General features: G+C 41.9%; 1 protein-coding gene across 2 annotated transcripts; it reads right to left on the reverse strand.

Annotated features, from left to right (window-relative positions):
* Window positions 1-941: 941 nt before the first annotated feature.
* Window positions 942-11544, reverse strand: LOC116066573 (skin secretory protein xP2-like). Of its 2 annotated transcripts, none has more exons than XM_036006768.1 (5): window positions 11137-11544; window positions 6563-6991; window positions 5504-6520; window positions 2842-2907; window positions 942-2597 (listed from the first exon to the last, which is right to left on the reverse strand). In XM_036006768.1, the coding sequence occupies exons 1-4, from the start codon at window positions 11222-11224 to the stop codon at window positions 2846-2848; spliced, it is 1596 nt and encodes a 531-aa protein (XP_035862661.1). In that variant the 5' UTR covers window positions 11225-11544; the 3' UTR covers window positions 942-2597; window positions 2842-2845. The 2 variants fall into 2 exon arrangements, with proteins under 2 accessions (XP_035862661.1, XP_031178584.1); XM_031322724.2 differs by having other exon boundaries at window positions 5504-6419; window positions 6534-6991.
* Between the last annotated feature and the right edge of the window lie 111 nt (window positions 11545-11655).

Here is an 11655-nt window from a genome sequence, read left to right on the forward strand (position 1 = left end):
AAAATTAACCTTCCTGGAAAAATTATATTAGCCTACAATCTCACTTTAAAAAATTGTGAGATTATATGAAGAAAAACACAACTCTTTTAAAGGTCAGTCCTGTACCTTTGGATAATTAGGTGGCCTACTGTCACTCAGCACTCTGTTTAAAAATACAAAACATGAAACATGTATTGGGGTATTAGTAATGTGCTGGTTGCCATACTGGCATACAGTGTCATTTCATTTAAAAACACACATTAGTATTAGAGATTCAAACTTTATTCTGTACACTAGGTTAGCAGAATCATAGACAAAGGTCATAAGGAATATATTACAGAGAAAGAAACGGATGAAAAAAAGATAGATATCAAAACAAATTTGTTAACCACAACATCCATCACTGCGGAAGCCGAGGATGGCCACGCTTGCAATTGTTATTTTTTAATGCGGTTGTCTCGAGATCACAAGTTAATTATCTCGTTACCTCGGGATAATTATCCAATTATTAACTTGGGTAACACTTTACTTGAAGGTATCGATATAATTGTGACATGACACCGTCATAACTAGGACATGACACAGTCATGAACGTGTCATAAACGTTATAAACAAGTCATAAACGTTTATGACTTCTGTCATTAAGTGTCATTCGGTTTTTGTCATGACAAGTTGACATTGTTTGGGATGTCTTTGTAATGACAGCTGACATTAACCAGGATGACATTACCAGAGGATGTCTTTGTCATGATAACTTGACATTACATTTCTTTAGAGTGTCCTTATTAAGACAACTTGACATGACAAAAACTGAATGACACTTAATGACAGAAGTCAAACGTTTATGACTTCTTTATAACATTTATGACATGTTCATGACAGTGTCATGTCACGATTATGTCAATACCTTCAAGTGAAGTGTTGTGATCTTGTTAAGATAGTGGCATTAAAACAATAATTTAAAGCACGGCCGTTCTCCACTTCTGTACATCACATCTTACACAATTTAAATCATTTTCTAAGAACTCACACTAAGAACTAATCATTTAAAAATCACGTCCTAGGTGATCTCTTATTGTGCGACACATGTATGTAATGAACGCAAACCAAAACCAATGTGCATATGTCATCAGCATTGCTAGGCCTTAAGAGGCCTTTGAATTAGGCTGTTTTCATCAACCATTCGTACATATCTCTATGAAAAGTAGAGCACTTTAATTCATATGTATTCACAGTATGTTTTGCTATATGCACCTCATTGACTGATGCTGGATGTCATAAAAATAAAAAAAATAAATCATAAAACACAGGGCTTTTAGGCCGGGGAGCAGAGTTCGCGTCCCGGGGAAAACACAAGACTTGTACCCAGGAAACGCGTGCTTGTGTCCCATGCAACTAGTTGTTTTGGTGCCTAAACCTAACTGTCGCCGCCGCTAAACTTAACTGTAAAGGCTGTTGAAACGACCGGCAGCTCACAGTGTACCCGGCTCAAAGTCACCTTTTGTCGGCTAAATTTAACTGTCATGCGACAGGATGTCATCTGACCAAGCGGCGGTCACCTAATTTCGTAGGATATCATACGAATGGGTGTGAACATGTTTTTGTACGATATCATATGAACACATTCGTGAGAATGCGTTGTTGAATTTATAATTGGAAACGCCTTCATTTTTAGAAAGATAATTAAATGAACATCTGCCAGCTGCAGTGCAGCTTCACAAAATGGCTTCATGGAACACCAAGACGACATATCAGAACTTGGGTTATCATCTGCATCCTCAACCTGGCAATGATTATGTCATTACTAATCTTTTGTATATGCATCTGATAATCTGCATGCATGTTTTCTTCCTTATTTAAAACAGAAAAAAAACACAGATTTGACTTACAGTAGTGCTTATCAGTATTACACTGTCCACCCTGTTACTTAACATTAAGTATTGTCATTCCTATTAATTAAAGTAACCTTATTAGAAAGGCTTTAATTAAATAATGTTAAAACACCAATCAGAAATGTGGATTTATGGCAGAAATTAGACTTAATAAAACCTAAAAATTCAATCTGTGAAAATGTGATACTTTAAAATCAGTTCTATATAGGGGATAGAAAATTAGGCTGGCAGTGTAAACCTAGTCGGTGTGTTCATCCACCCGGTTTGGTGTCTGTGTCACCTTAAACTCTTTGCATAATTTTATTCACAGTTGCATTTGGCTTGTATTCCTCAGAAGCAGCTATTTGAAGTACCCTTCCCTAGTTAATCACACTCTCACAAGAGTTCACAGATTTCACAGAATATTGCACCCTCTTGTCTCATCTAACCTAAGTGTTTTTATAGCCTTTTTTCTGCATAGGCCTGCGTGTAGAGTACTGTATGTGGCTCCAGGCACTTAAGGTCTCAATAGAAAAACATAATAAAAGGTTTATATTTACAAATGTAGGAAAATTTTCCTAAATTACATGTTATCAAGGCACCGTGCATATTAATGTATCTGGTACAGTTGGTAAGCGCTGATGACAATACTGAAAATGTAGCGTTTATTGCTTGGTCTTGTTTTTCTTCCAGTTTCCGTGCAATGGTAGCTTTGGGGGTTTAGTTATTTTGGTGCATCTCTTCTGTCTGAAAGAAGATAAAGAATAAAATTAGAAAATTCTTAGACATGTGACATCAATTTCCACAATTCACATTCAGTGTTTTAATTAGAGTAGGTTTGACAGAATTATCGTATAAAATATATCGTTTTTTTACCCCCGGAAGAAGTTGTTTATGGGTACTCTACATTCATAGGAGAATATTGAGGATACTGAGTTGATCCTGCAGTATTTGTATTGGGTTTAGGTGTGGTTTGTGGTTGTGCTCTCACCGACTCAATCTTCCTTTTTGGCTTTGACGCTGTCTGTATCCTGAGAGGCCTCAGTTGCAGACACCACTGCGCGCGCACACACACACACACACACACACACACACACACACACACACACAGGAAAAATCAATACATAATACAATATAAACCACATTGTCTTTCATGCTGAGGGAACTTTGAGCTTGTTCAAGAATATTGTTGCTGTGCTGTAAAAGCCTTGTATGTCCAAAACCATTTTTCAGGAAATGACAAAAACACTACTTTGAGAACATTTGGTTGTGCTATTTACCTCAGATGAAGTCAGGCAAAATCGCCTTGTCACTGCTTAAATATTAAATATCTGTAAAACCCGTAGACAGACATAAAGAGTGACCAATGGCATTGATATATGAAGAAAAAGAGGAAATATGAAATCTGGAGATACAAGGTTTCTGTCCGACAGCAACGGTATGACCAAACTAAAGACATAACTACTGTAACAATGCACCACAGAGGAGAAGTGAAGAGCTAACATTTCTTCTTAGCCACATCTGGTTCTGCTGAACTGGCTAACTAGTGATTTGCCTGGCGTCTGAGCGAGCACACACACACACACACACACTCTCACACACACACACACACACACACACACAACTGTGCAGTAATTTGTCTGGCATGCCCACAGCATAGCCTCCAGAGAAAAAGTCTCATAAATGTTATGCAATACTATAGGTCTTTCACACCGGACCAGAATACTACACATGCTGCCTGGAGGGGCGTCTCTTCCCTAAAAGTACAGCATGTTCTCTGAGAGTCAAGAGTGGGGTGAAGGATGTACAGAAAACCACGAGCTCTGCCCCTTGACAAGGTACTACTGGAGGCACTATGCATTTAGTGAGATAATATGCAGAATACACACTTGACAGTTGGCACTGTTTTAATAGTCACTGCTTTCTAAATAAAGTCAATAATTGTACACAGTGTATCTCACAGATTTTAACCAGAGAATCCCTGTACTTTGTATTTAAAAAAAGGTGTAAAATTCCACATATTGGGGCCAAGTATGTAAAGGAGTGCTGCCGTGTCTGTATCTGTCTTAAAGACTTAAAGTACTGAAGGAACAAATGGCATCACTAGAACAAACTCTAAATGAAATTGAACAGATGTAGTAGCATTAAAGAAAATGAGGATCTGAGTAGAATCATACAGAGTAATCACAATCACATTAAAGATTTTGAATGATGACTGGAATGCAGTCAGGCTTGAAGGGCATTTACATTGTCTTATGTAATTGGAAGCAGCAGGGCATGATTATTCTGTAGTCACTTCACAATAGAGTACAATGAGTGAGAGTTGCGTGACTGGATCTGTTGTGTTGACAACATGCTCCCATTATAATCGACACACTCAAGACAAGCCTTCATTTCTCGCTCTAAGAGTGTATGGCTGCTTTCTATTTCTCACACAGCGTTATCTGTTCAGCCTCATAGGCAAACAATATCCTGTTCATTCTGTCAGCTCCAACCAATCACAGGAGTACAGACAGGAACCTATGTGAAGGATTGGTTTATTACAAGAACGGTTGAATGGTTCAGAGAGTTTGGTTTTGCTAACCGTATGTGCATTGGATACCATCTTATTTACCAGGCAGGACCTCCGAGGTGGTGATGTAAAACAATCTTACTTTGGCCATATGTTTAACAAGAAGATAGATTGGCTAGTGAAGGACCATTAATTCTTTACCTGAATGTAAACAACATCTCATCTATGTGCACATCACTTCAGTTTTATCTGTCTTTACTGTCCTCTTTCTGTCTTTTCACCATTTTCTGCTTGTTTGCACAGGCTTAGTGCCTAATGCATGTTTGCATAGATTCCGCAGCTATTTCACCCAGTGGTGATGCTGCATTGTATGATCTCCACCCACAGACCCAGCCCTCCGATCTGTCAGTATTGGTGGATCATGCCATTATGAAGCAGGTCAAAACATGATTTGACGCCTTAAAGTCAAAGTTAGCATGGCAGGTTTGTCAGGAAACTATTTTGTGTTTAATCAAGTAAATCACTGAGCCATGAAGTCTCTCAAGACATACAGAACTCTCTCAACAATGGCAGCCATCTTCCAGTAGCATCCAATTGTCATCCTTCTTTTAGCTGTTGATAGTCATAGAGGAAATGTGGCCACGCCACATTGCAGAGTGACAACTAAAAATGCAAATCAGCTTTAAATAGCTAGCTAGATAGATTATGTTGTGTTAATCTATTCCCCCCTTTAAGGCTGATTTGGAGAGAGTAGCGACTCTAGAGGCATAGTGGGAGAAACAAAGTGTCTCCCCTGTGGTTTCTGACCACGGTCAGAAAGCTGTAGCAGGAAAAGTTAACCCTCTCCCTGATTTCATGTTGTTCACGGAGAAACCAGAAATCACCATGGGGAAATGTGCCGCTACCAAGCCACAGCCAAGCGTACCAATCACAGTTGTTGCGGTCTGCTTCGCGCAATGTGTAGTTACATTTCTGGGGAGCTGTACGTCAGGCTACGGCGGGTCCTTATCTACGCGTACCTACATAGTACCTACGGCCTAGATTCAACACAGAACCATAAATCAAGCTTTATGTTGTAAAGAGGGAAAAAACAGTAGATAGAATAGAGAGCAATTCAGATGTGTTAGTCAGAGTTCCATACCTTCAGGTGAGGGCTCAGGAGCTGGTGCCAAGGGTGCTTCAGCTGGGGTGGATTCAACCACAGGAGCCTTCGCTGGTGCTGCACAGTCTGCCGCAGACTCTGAGCTCACAGTTGTTGCTGCTGGAGGTGCTGTTGCCTCCTCAACGGCCTTCTGAGGCTCGGTTTGGGCCTCAACAGTGACTGGAGATAATGGAGGCAACTCTGGAATAGTTGCTGCCGCAATCTTTGGATCTATAAGAAGCTGTGCTGCCTCTACGAGTGCTGACGATTCACCCGGTGCTGAGACTACACCTGGTGCTAAAGCCTCATCTGGGGCTGAAACTTCACCTGGGGCTGTAGCTTCACCTGGTGCCGAAGCCTCATCTGGTACTACAACTTCACCTGGGGCGGCAGCTTCCCCTGGGGTTGCAGCTTCAACTGGGACTGCAGCTTCCCCTGGGGTTGCAGCTTCAACTGGGACTGCAGCTTCCCCTGGGCCTGCAGCTTCAACTGGGGCTGCAGCTTCAGCTGGTGCCAAAGCCTCATCTGATACTACAACTTCACTTGAGGCTACCGCTTCAGCTGGTGCTGAGGCCTCACTTAGTGCTGGTGCTGAAACTTCACCTGGTTCTGAGGATTCACATGGTGCTGTTGAGGTAGGAGCTGGTGCAGTATTGTCAGTTGGAGCCTCTGCCTCCACAGGAGCAGCCACTTCAGCAGGGGCCTCAGCCGCTGCAGCTGCTGCCTCTTCCACAATCACTGGGTCCTCTGCTGGCTCTGATACAACAGGTTCAAGAGCAGGCATGGCAACTTCAGGAGAGGCTTCTGCTGGCTCTAATACAACCGTTTCAACCGCAGGGGTGGCAACTTCAGGAGAGGCCTCTGCTGGCTCTGATACAACAGATTCAACCGCAGGGGGGGCAACTTCAGGAGAGGCCTCTGCTGGCTCTGATACAACCGTTTCAACCGCAGGAGTGGCAACTTCAGGAGAAGCCTCTGTTGGCTCTGATACGACAGATTCAACCGCAGGGGTGGCAACTTCAGGAAAGGCCTCTGCTGGCTCAGCGGCCACCTCCTCAACAACAGCAGGGGCCTCTGCCTGCACAGCTACAACAGATTCATCAGAAGAGGCCTCCGCTGTAGCCTCAACATGGGCTTGGACCTCCGGAGTGGCCTCAGCCACTACAGTTTCTACGGCGGCAGCTTCTTCCACAGGGGGAAGTGCCTCCACCAAAGCTACAGCAGCCTCAGGTTTCGTAGCGGCTTCCGCTGGAGCAGCGGCCTCTAGGGCTGGCTCTGCAGGGGCAGCAGGTTCTGGCAGAGGCTCAGGAGCAGTCAGGAGGTCCTCCCCAGAGCCAAGATCCTCCTGGGCCTCCAGAGCTACCAACACGGCCTCCGCCTCATCATCGGCTCCCGGTTGAAGATCGTCTGGTAAGGCAGTCTGCACAGGCAACTGCATCTGGTCCTCAATGGTTTGTGCATCTTCTGGGATGATACCATTTCTGAGTGCTGTCAGTACAGGGATGACAAGAGAAACTGGATTAGGATTTACGACTTGCAAGCATGCAGCACTGATCTTCAACAGTCCTTTGTGAGGCCCTGTGATCATGCATCCATTTTCACAGGCCCTGTTAATCTGTAGCAGTAACTACGTGACAACGCTGAGCAACAGAAAAGATTAAAGAAGATTCCTAACTTGAATGAGCTTGAGCTGAGGGGGTCTTTAAGTGAATCTATGCATTGAATGGTTTTGTTAATAAGTTACCACATTTGTCATGACAACATACTTTCATACATTCATAAAGTGCATCCTAACTGCAATATTCAACAAAAAATCAACTGCTATATTGCAGGGTGTTTTTGTATGTTCCTATAGGTTCTTTTCTTGAATAAATAAAAAGGTGTTTATTTTAAACTGGTTTCAAAATGATAATGTGTTAAAAATCAAAACAATAGTTTAACTCAACATGAAAAGGCAGGAGATGGGAAATAAGGCACACAGACTGCATGCTAAAGAAAACATCCTTTCATTTCCGTAGTTGGAAATGTGATTTATTGAAGCCTGTTTGTCTAAAGCCCAGAGGACATGCAAACCACTCTTGGAGGAAATTAAATACTTTGGAAAGACACCGTACCTTTATTCTCATTCCCTGACCCCCTGCTCTTATAACTGTGTGAACAAGCCATCAGCCCTTGGATGAAAATACAACAGATAAGGAACAAAAGTGGGCTTGGAAAGTCAAATGTCAGGAACGGTAACGCACATCTCAGTTACAGGAATCACAACGACCTAACAGAAGCTTTCGACGTGTCTTATTACAGTTTCCCTCAACAGTATTTCACAGTTTTACAAATCTTTACAAAAACACTGTCCGGACTTTGTTCACAAATACCACAAGGGTTCAGATAGCTGAATGGGTGGATAGTTTGGACGCTGCAGCTTCCTGATTTTATTTGTCTGTCTGAAGTGGTAAAGAGAGCAGAGAGTGATGGGTGGAAGGGAATGTGACGACCTGGCAAATCAAATGAAAATGAGCTAGTGGAAGAACACGTAACATGAAAAAGTGTTTATGTGAAGTGAAATATTTCTAAAATCACATTTGAGCTAGGAGTGTAGATTGCAAAAGTAGAAGTGTTTTCAGAAATTAAATCCTTATAATGGCGTTTGACTTAGAAAACATTCCTTCAACCGATTTCAAACATGTTCTCCATCAGTGTGTAGTTCTTTAAGCAGACACCAACTCAAACACCAACTATCACAGAGAATACAAAGCTGTTGTCTGCACAGCAGGCCACAACGTGGTGTTGAAAAGTCTGTTTGGGTCGAGACAGAGACAGCTTCTCCAGGCATGGATGACCCGTGTGTAAACATGATTTAGTAGCCAAAGATGCCAGGGATCCCAGTCAAAACAGTGCCATGGCTGGCCAATAGCACAGAGGGGAGAGAGGGGGACAAACGGGGGGCCTGGACAGGGGATGGGACCAGTGGTGGCTTGGATGGCAAAGGCATACAGCTGGTTTGTTAGACAGATGGTACACTGTATGATTTAAACCTCCACCCATTCAGCCATATTTAGAGAAGCCTGCCAGGGCAAATAGAACAATAACTGCTTCTCTTGTTGGGGTGATGTAAGAGCCTGGAAAGGGACCCAAGCTTCTCCAGGTGACCATAGCTGGCTGGCTGGCTGGAGAGACAATGCCCTGACACAAACATCACACAGTGACACAGTGGAAGGTAGAAATGCTTTACTTAAATACAGAGGAACTATACCAGGTATAATACCACTTGTTAGGCTTTGGTCAGTCCCTAACTTTGCTCAAAACTTTTAAGCTACATTTTTTCCTTATTTTAATCCAGGTATTAAACGTACAATATGTAGTTTTTGGTCACTAGGGGTCTCTCAATCAAAACAATAACAAAAGACAGACTTTGATGATGTCGTGAAGTAGCATGGGATCATGGGAGTTGCTGTCGTTGTTACGTTTTTCATGTTACGTTTAGTCACATTTATTCACGTTATGGAATTTCATTCTAATGAAACAGCGACAAGTTAACATTAGCTAATGTAACGTTAAGGTAACGTTAGCTAATGTAGTTAACTTGCTAACTTACCATTAGATGAATTAACAACCCATACAGCTACTGTAGTCAACGTTATAGTATGTGGTGAACTCAATCGTGGGTTAGCCCAGCGCTGTTGTCTGTGGTCAAAACAATCATGCTAAAAATAACTTGATGAGTGTGTCTTAACGGTAGAACGTTACCGTAGGAATTAGCTTAGTGGCTGGCATGAGCCACTTCGTAGCGTCATCGTAGCATATCAAGCTGGATCAATATTGAAATATATCAAATAACTTGATGAGCGTGTTGTAGTAACATGTTTACATTACCATAATAATTAGCTTGGTGGGGGGCATGAGCTGGAGCAATTACATGCAAAAAAGGGACACTTTCTAACAAGGACAGTAACTGTTGTGTTTATGTGGGGAGCTGGAGATGGAGTGAGAACATACTGTACATGCAGCTGTGCCAGGCATGACATAGCCATGTGCCAGTAGGTTAAACCCATGAATTGACAATCATGGTCTGTGTCAGACCTCTTGGTAGGCGTCTGCACAGGCTTGAACACAGAGAGTCCATATGCAAAGCCAAACAAACCAAGGCGATTACCCACAGAGCATGACCGCATGTTTAGATGCTAAAATCCTATGCAGAGGAATTTCCGTAGCCTGAAAGGGGTTCTTTTCAAAAGGGCATCAGTCTCCTAGCCCCTCCTCTCTCTCCTTTGCAATCCGGCATCTATTGTTTGTGTGAGTTGTAAATTCCAGGAGCAAATTTCAAACACGCCTCATCATGCATACATAGATGTTCATCTAAGCGACTCACTTTTTGAGACAACCTTGGCATACAAACTTTGGAAGCATGAAGAAGCAGCACACTAAGGTGACCAGGTTGTCTGGGTGTTTCCCTCAGCTGCGGAACTCCCTGCCTGAAGATCTCAGGCTGGCAAACTCAGTATCGTCCATTAAATCACTTCTTAACACTCACTTTTATCTTGTGGTGTTTTCTTAACCGATGACATTTGTTGTAACTATTTATATTAAAAAATAATAAAGCACTTGGTAACTGTTGTGCCCTATAAATAAAGCTACTATTATTATCTTTTGTAGGTCTGTCCTCGACTAAAGAAATTCTTAGTCGACTAACACAAATGATTTTATCTATTGACTAATTGATTAGTTGATTTAATCGACAGATCTGTAAAACTGAGTTTCTCCACAAAGAGTCATGCAAAAGCACCACTTTAAATATTGTGTTTACCAGAGATGTGCTCATAAGTTTCTCGGAAATAAGTAATTCATTATTAAAAAAAAAATCTTTAATAAATGTCTAACCAACTAAAAAAAATCTTAGTCGATTAAGACCAAAACGACCAATTGGTCGATTTAGCAAATAAAAGTGGGCAGCCCTAATCTTTTGGATCACATCAGTTTGATCTTGTAGAAGACATTTTTTGTGTGTGAAAAATATCTAAAGTCACAAATCAGACTACTGTGGAGTGGCGGAAAACAGGTTGGGTTGCAACTCTTGCCTCAGGCTGCAGATGGACTGCTAAAGCACTCCCAGCTGGCTTTCACACAGTGCTACTGTTGGAGTTGTATGCAGTCTGAGCTAAATTCTAACAATTTAGGTTCACCTACATGTAAACGCCCAATTAGCTTTGTGCAATAAGGTTGAGAGAATGAACATTAACATACAAGTCAGCTCTCACTTCATCAATAAATCATGCAATGTAGTTTTTGTCAACACACTTTTAATGGACATCAACCTAGAAATGGCTGATTAAAAATAAATGCCATCCACTTCTGGGCACTGATGAGAAACAGGGTTAACATGAATAATTCTCTCTATGAGGTACTATAGTATGCTGTGCAGCAGAGAAGAGTGAAAAAGCACACAGTGTTCCAGAGGAACCAGCAGCAGTCACACACCCCTCAGCAAGACTTGACTAAAGGAAAGTAACTTAGAGCAACTACTGTACATATCTTGAGTAAATGTATACATCATATTTTCTGCTCGCCAGTTAAAAAACACACAAACAAATATAAATTTCACTTTTAAACATTTAAATTCTACCCAGGTGATTACTTACCCACTGTATCTCCATTGCTTTCCTCTGGCTTTGTACCTGGTCTTTTCTCTTGATCAACAGTCTGTGCACTGGACGAGGAGCACCCCATGTTTGAAAAAAAAATGAGTTGGTGAATACAAAACTTGGAGCCTATTATTTAAAGCAAACACAAGTTCCTCTGCTCTCTGTTAGCAAAACCAGAGACTGTCTAGCAGTGAAACATGGACCACTATAGTTCTTCAGTTCCTAAGAGTAGCTGTGCACCATTATCTCCCCTAGTTGTATTTATGCATGGCCTGCTGCCTTCTTGCCCCAGATCTGTTGCGAGAATACAGCTAAGCAGTGCAGGCACTACTGCTGAATGCTTTCCCCAGCTGCCTCTGCTTTGTCACACTATTCATGCAGGAAGGGGAGGAAAACATATGTGAATGAAGTGTGTGTCCTCCCCTTTGGTAGGAGTGTCCCCTCTGGAAGAGAGCCACCATCTGGTGGTTTAGGGTAGCACATGTACAATTTGTTCTTTGGAGTGGTTCTATTTTT

This window comes from Sander lucioperca, chromosome 10 (genome assembly GCF_008315115.2).
Source record: "Sander lucioperca isolate FBNREF2018 chromosome 10, SLUC_FBN_1.2, whole genome shotgun sequence".
In the NCBI taxonomy this organism is placed as follows: Eukaryota; Metazoa; Chordata; class Actinopteri; order Perciformes; family Percidae; genus Sander; species Sander lucioperca.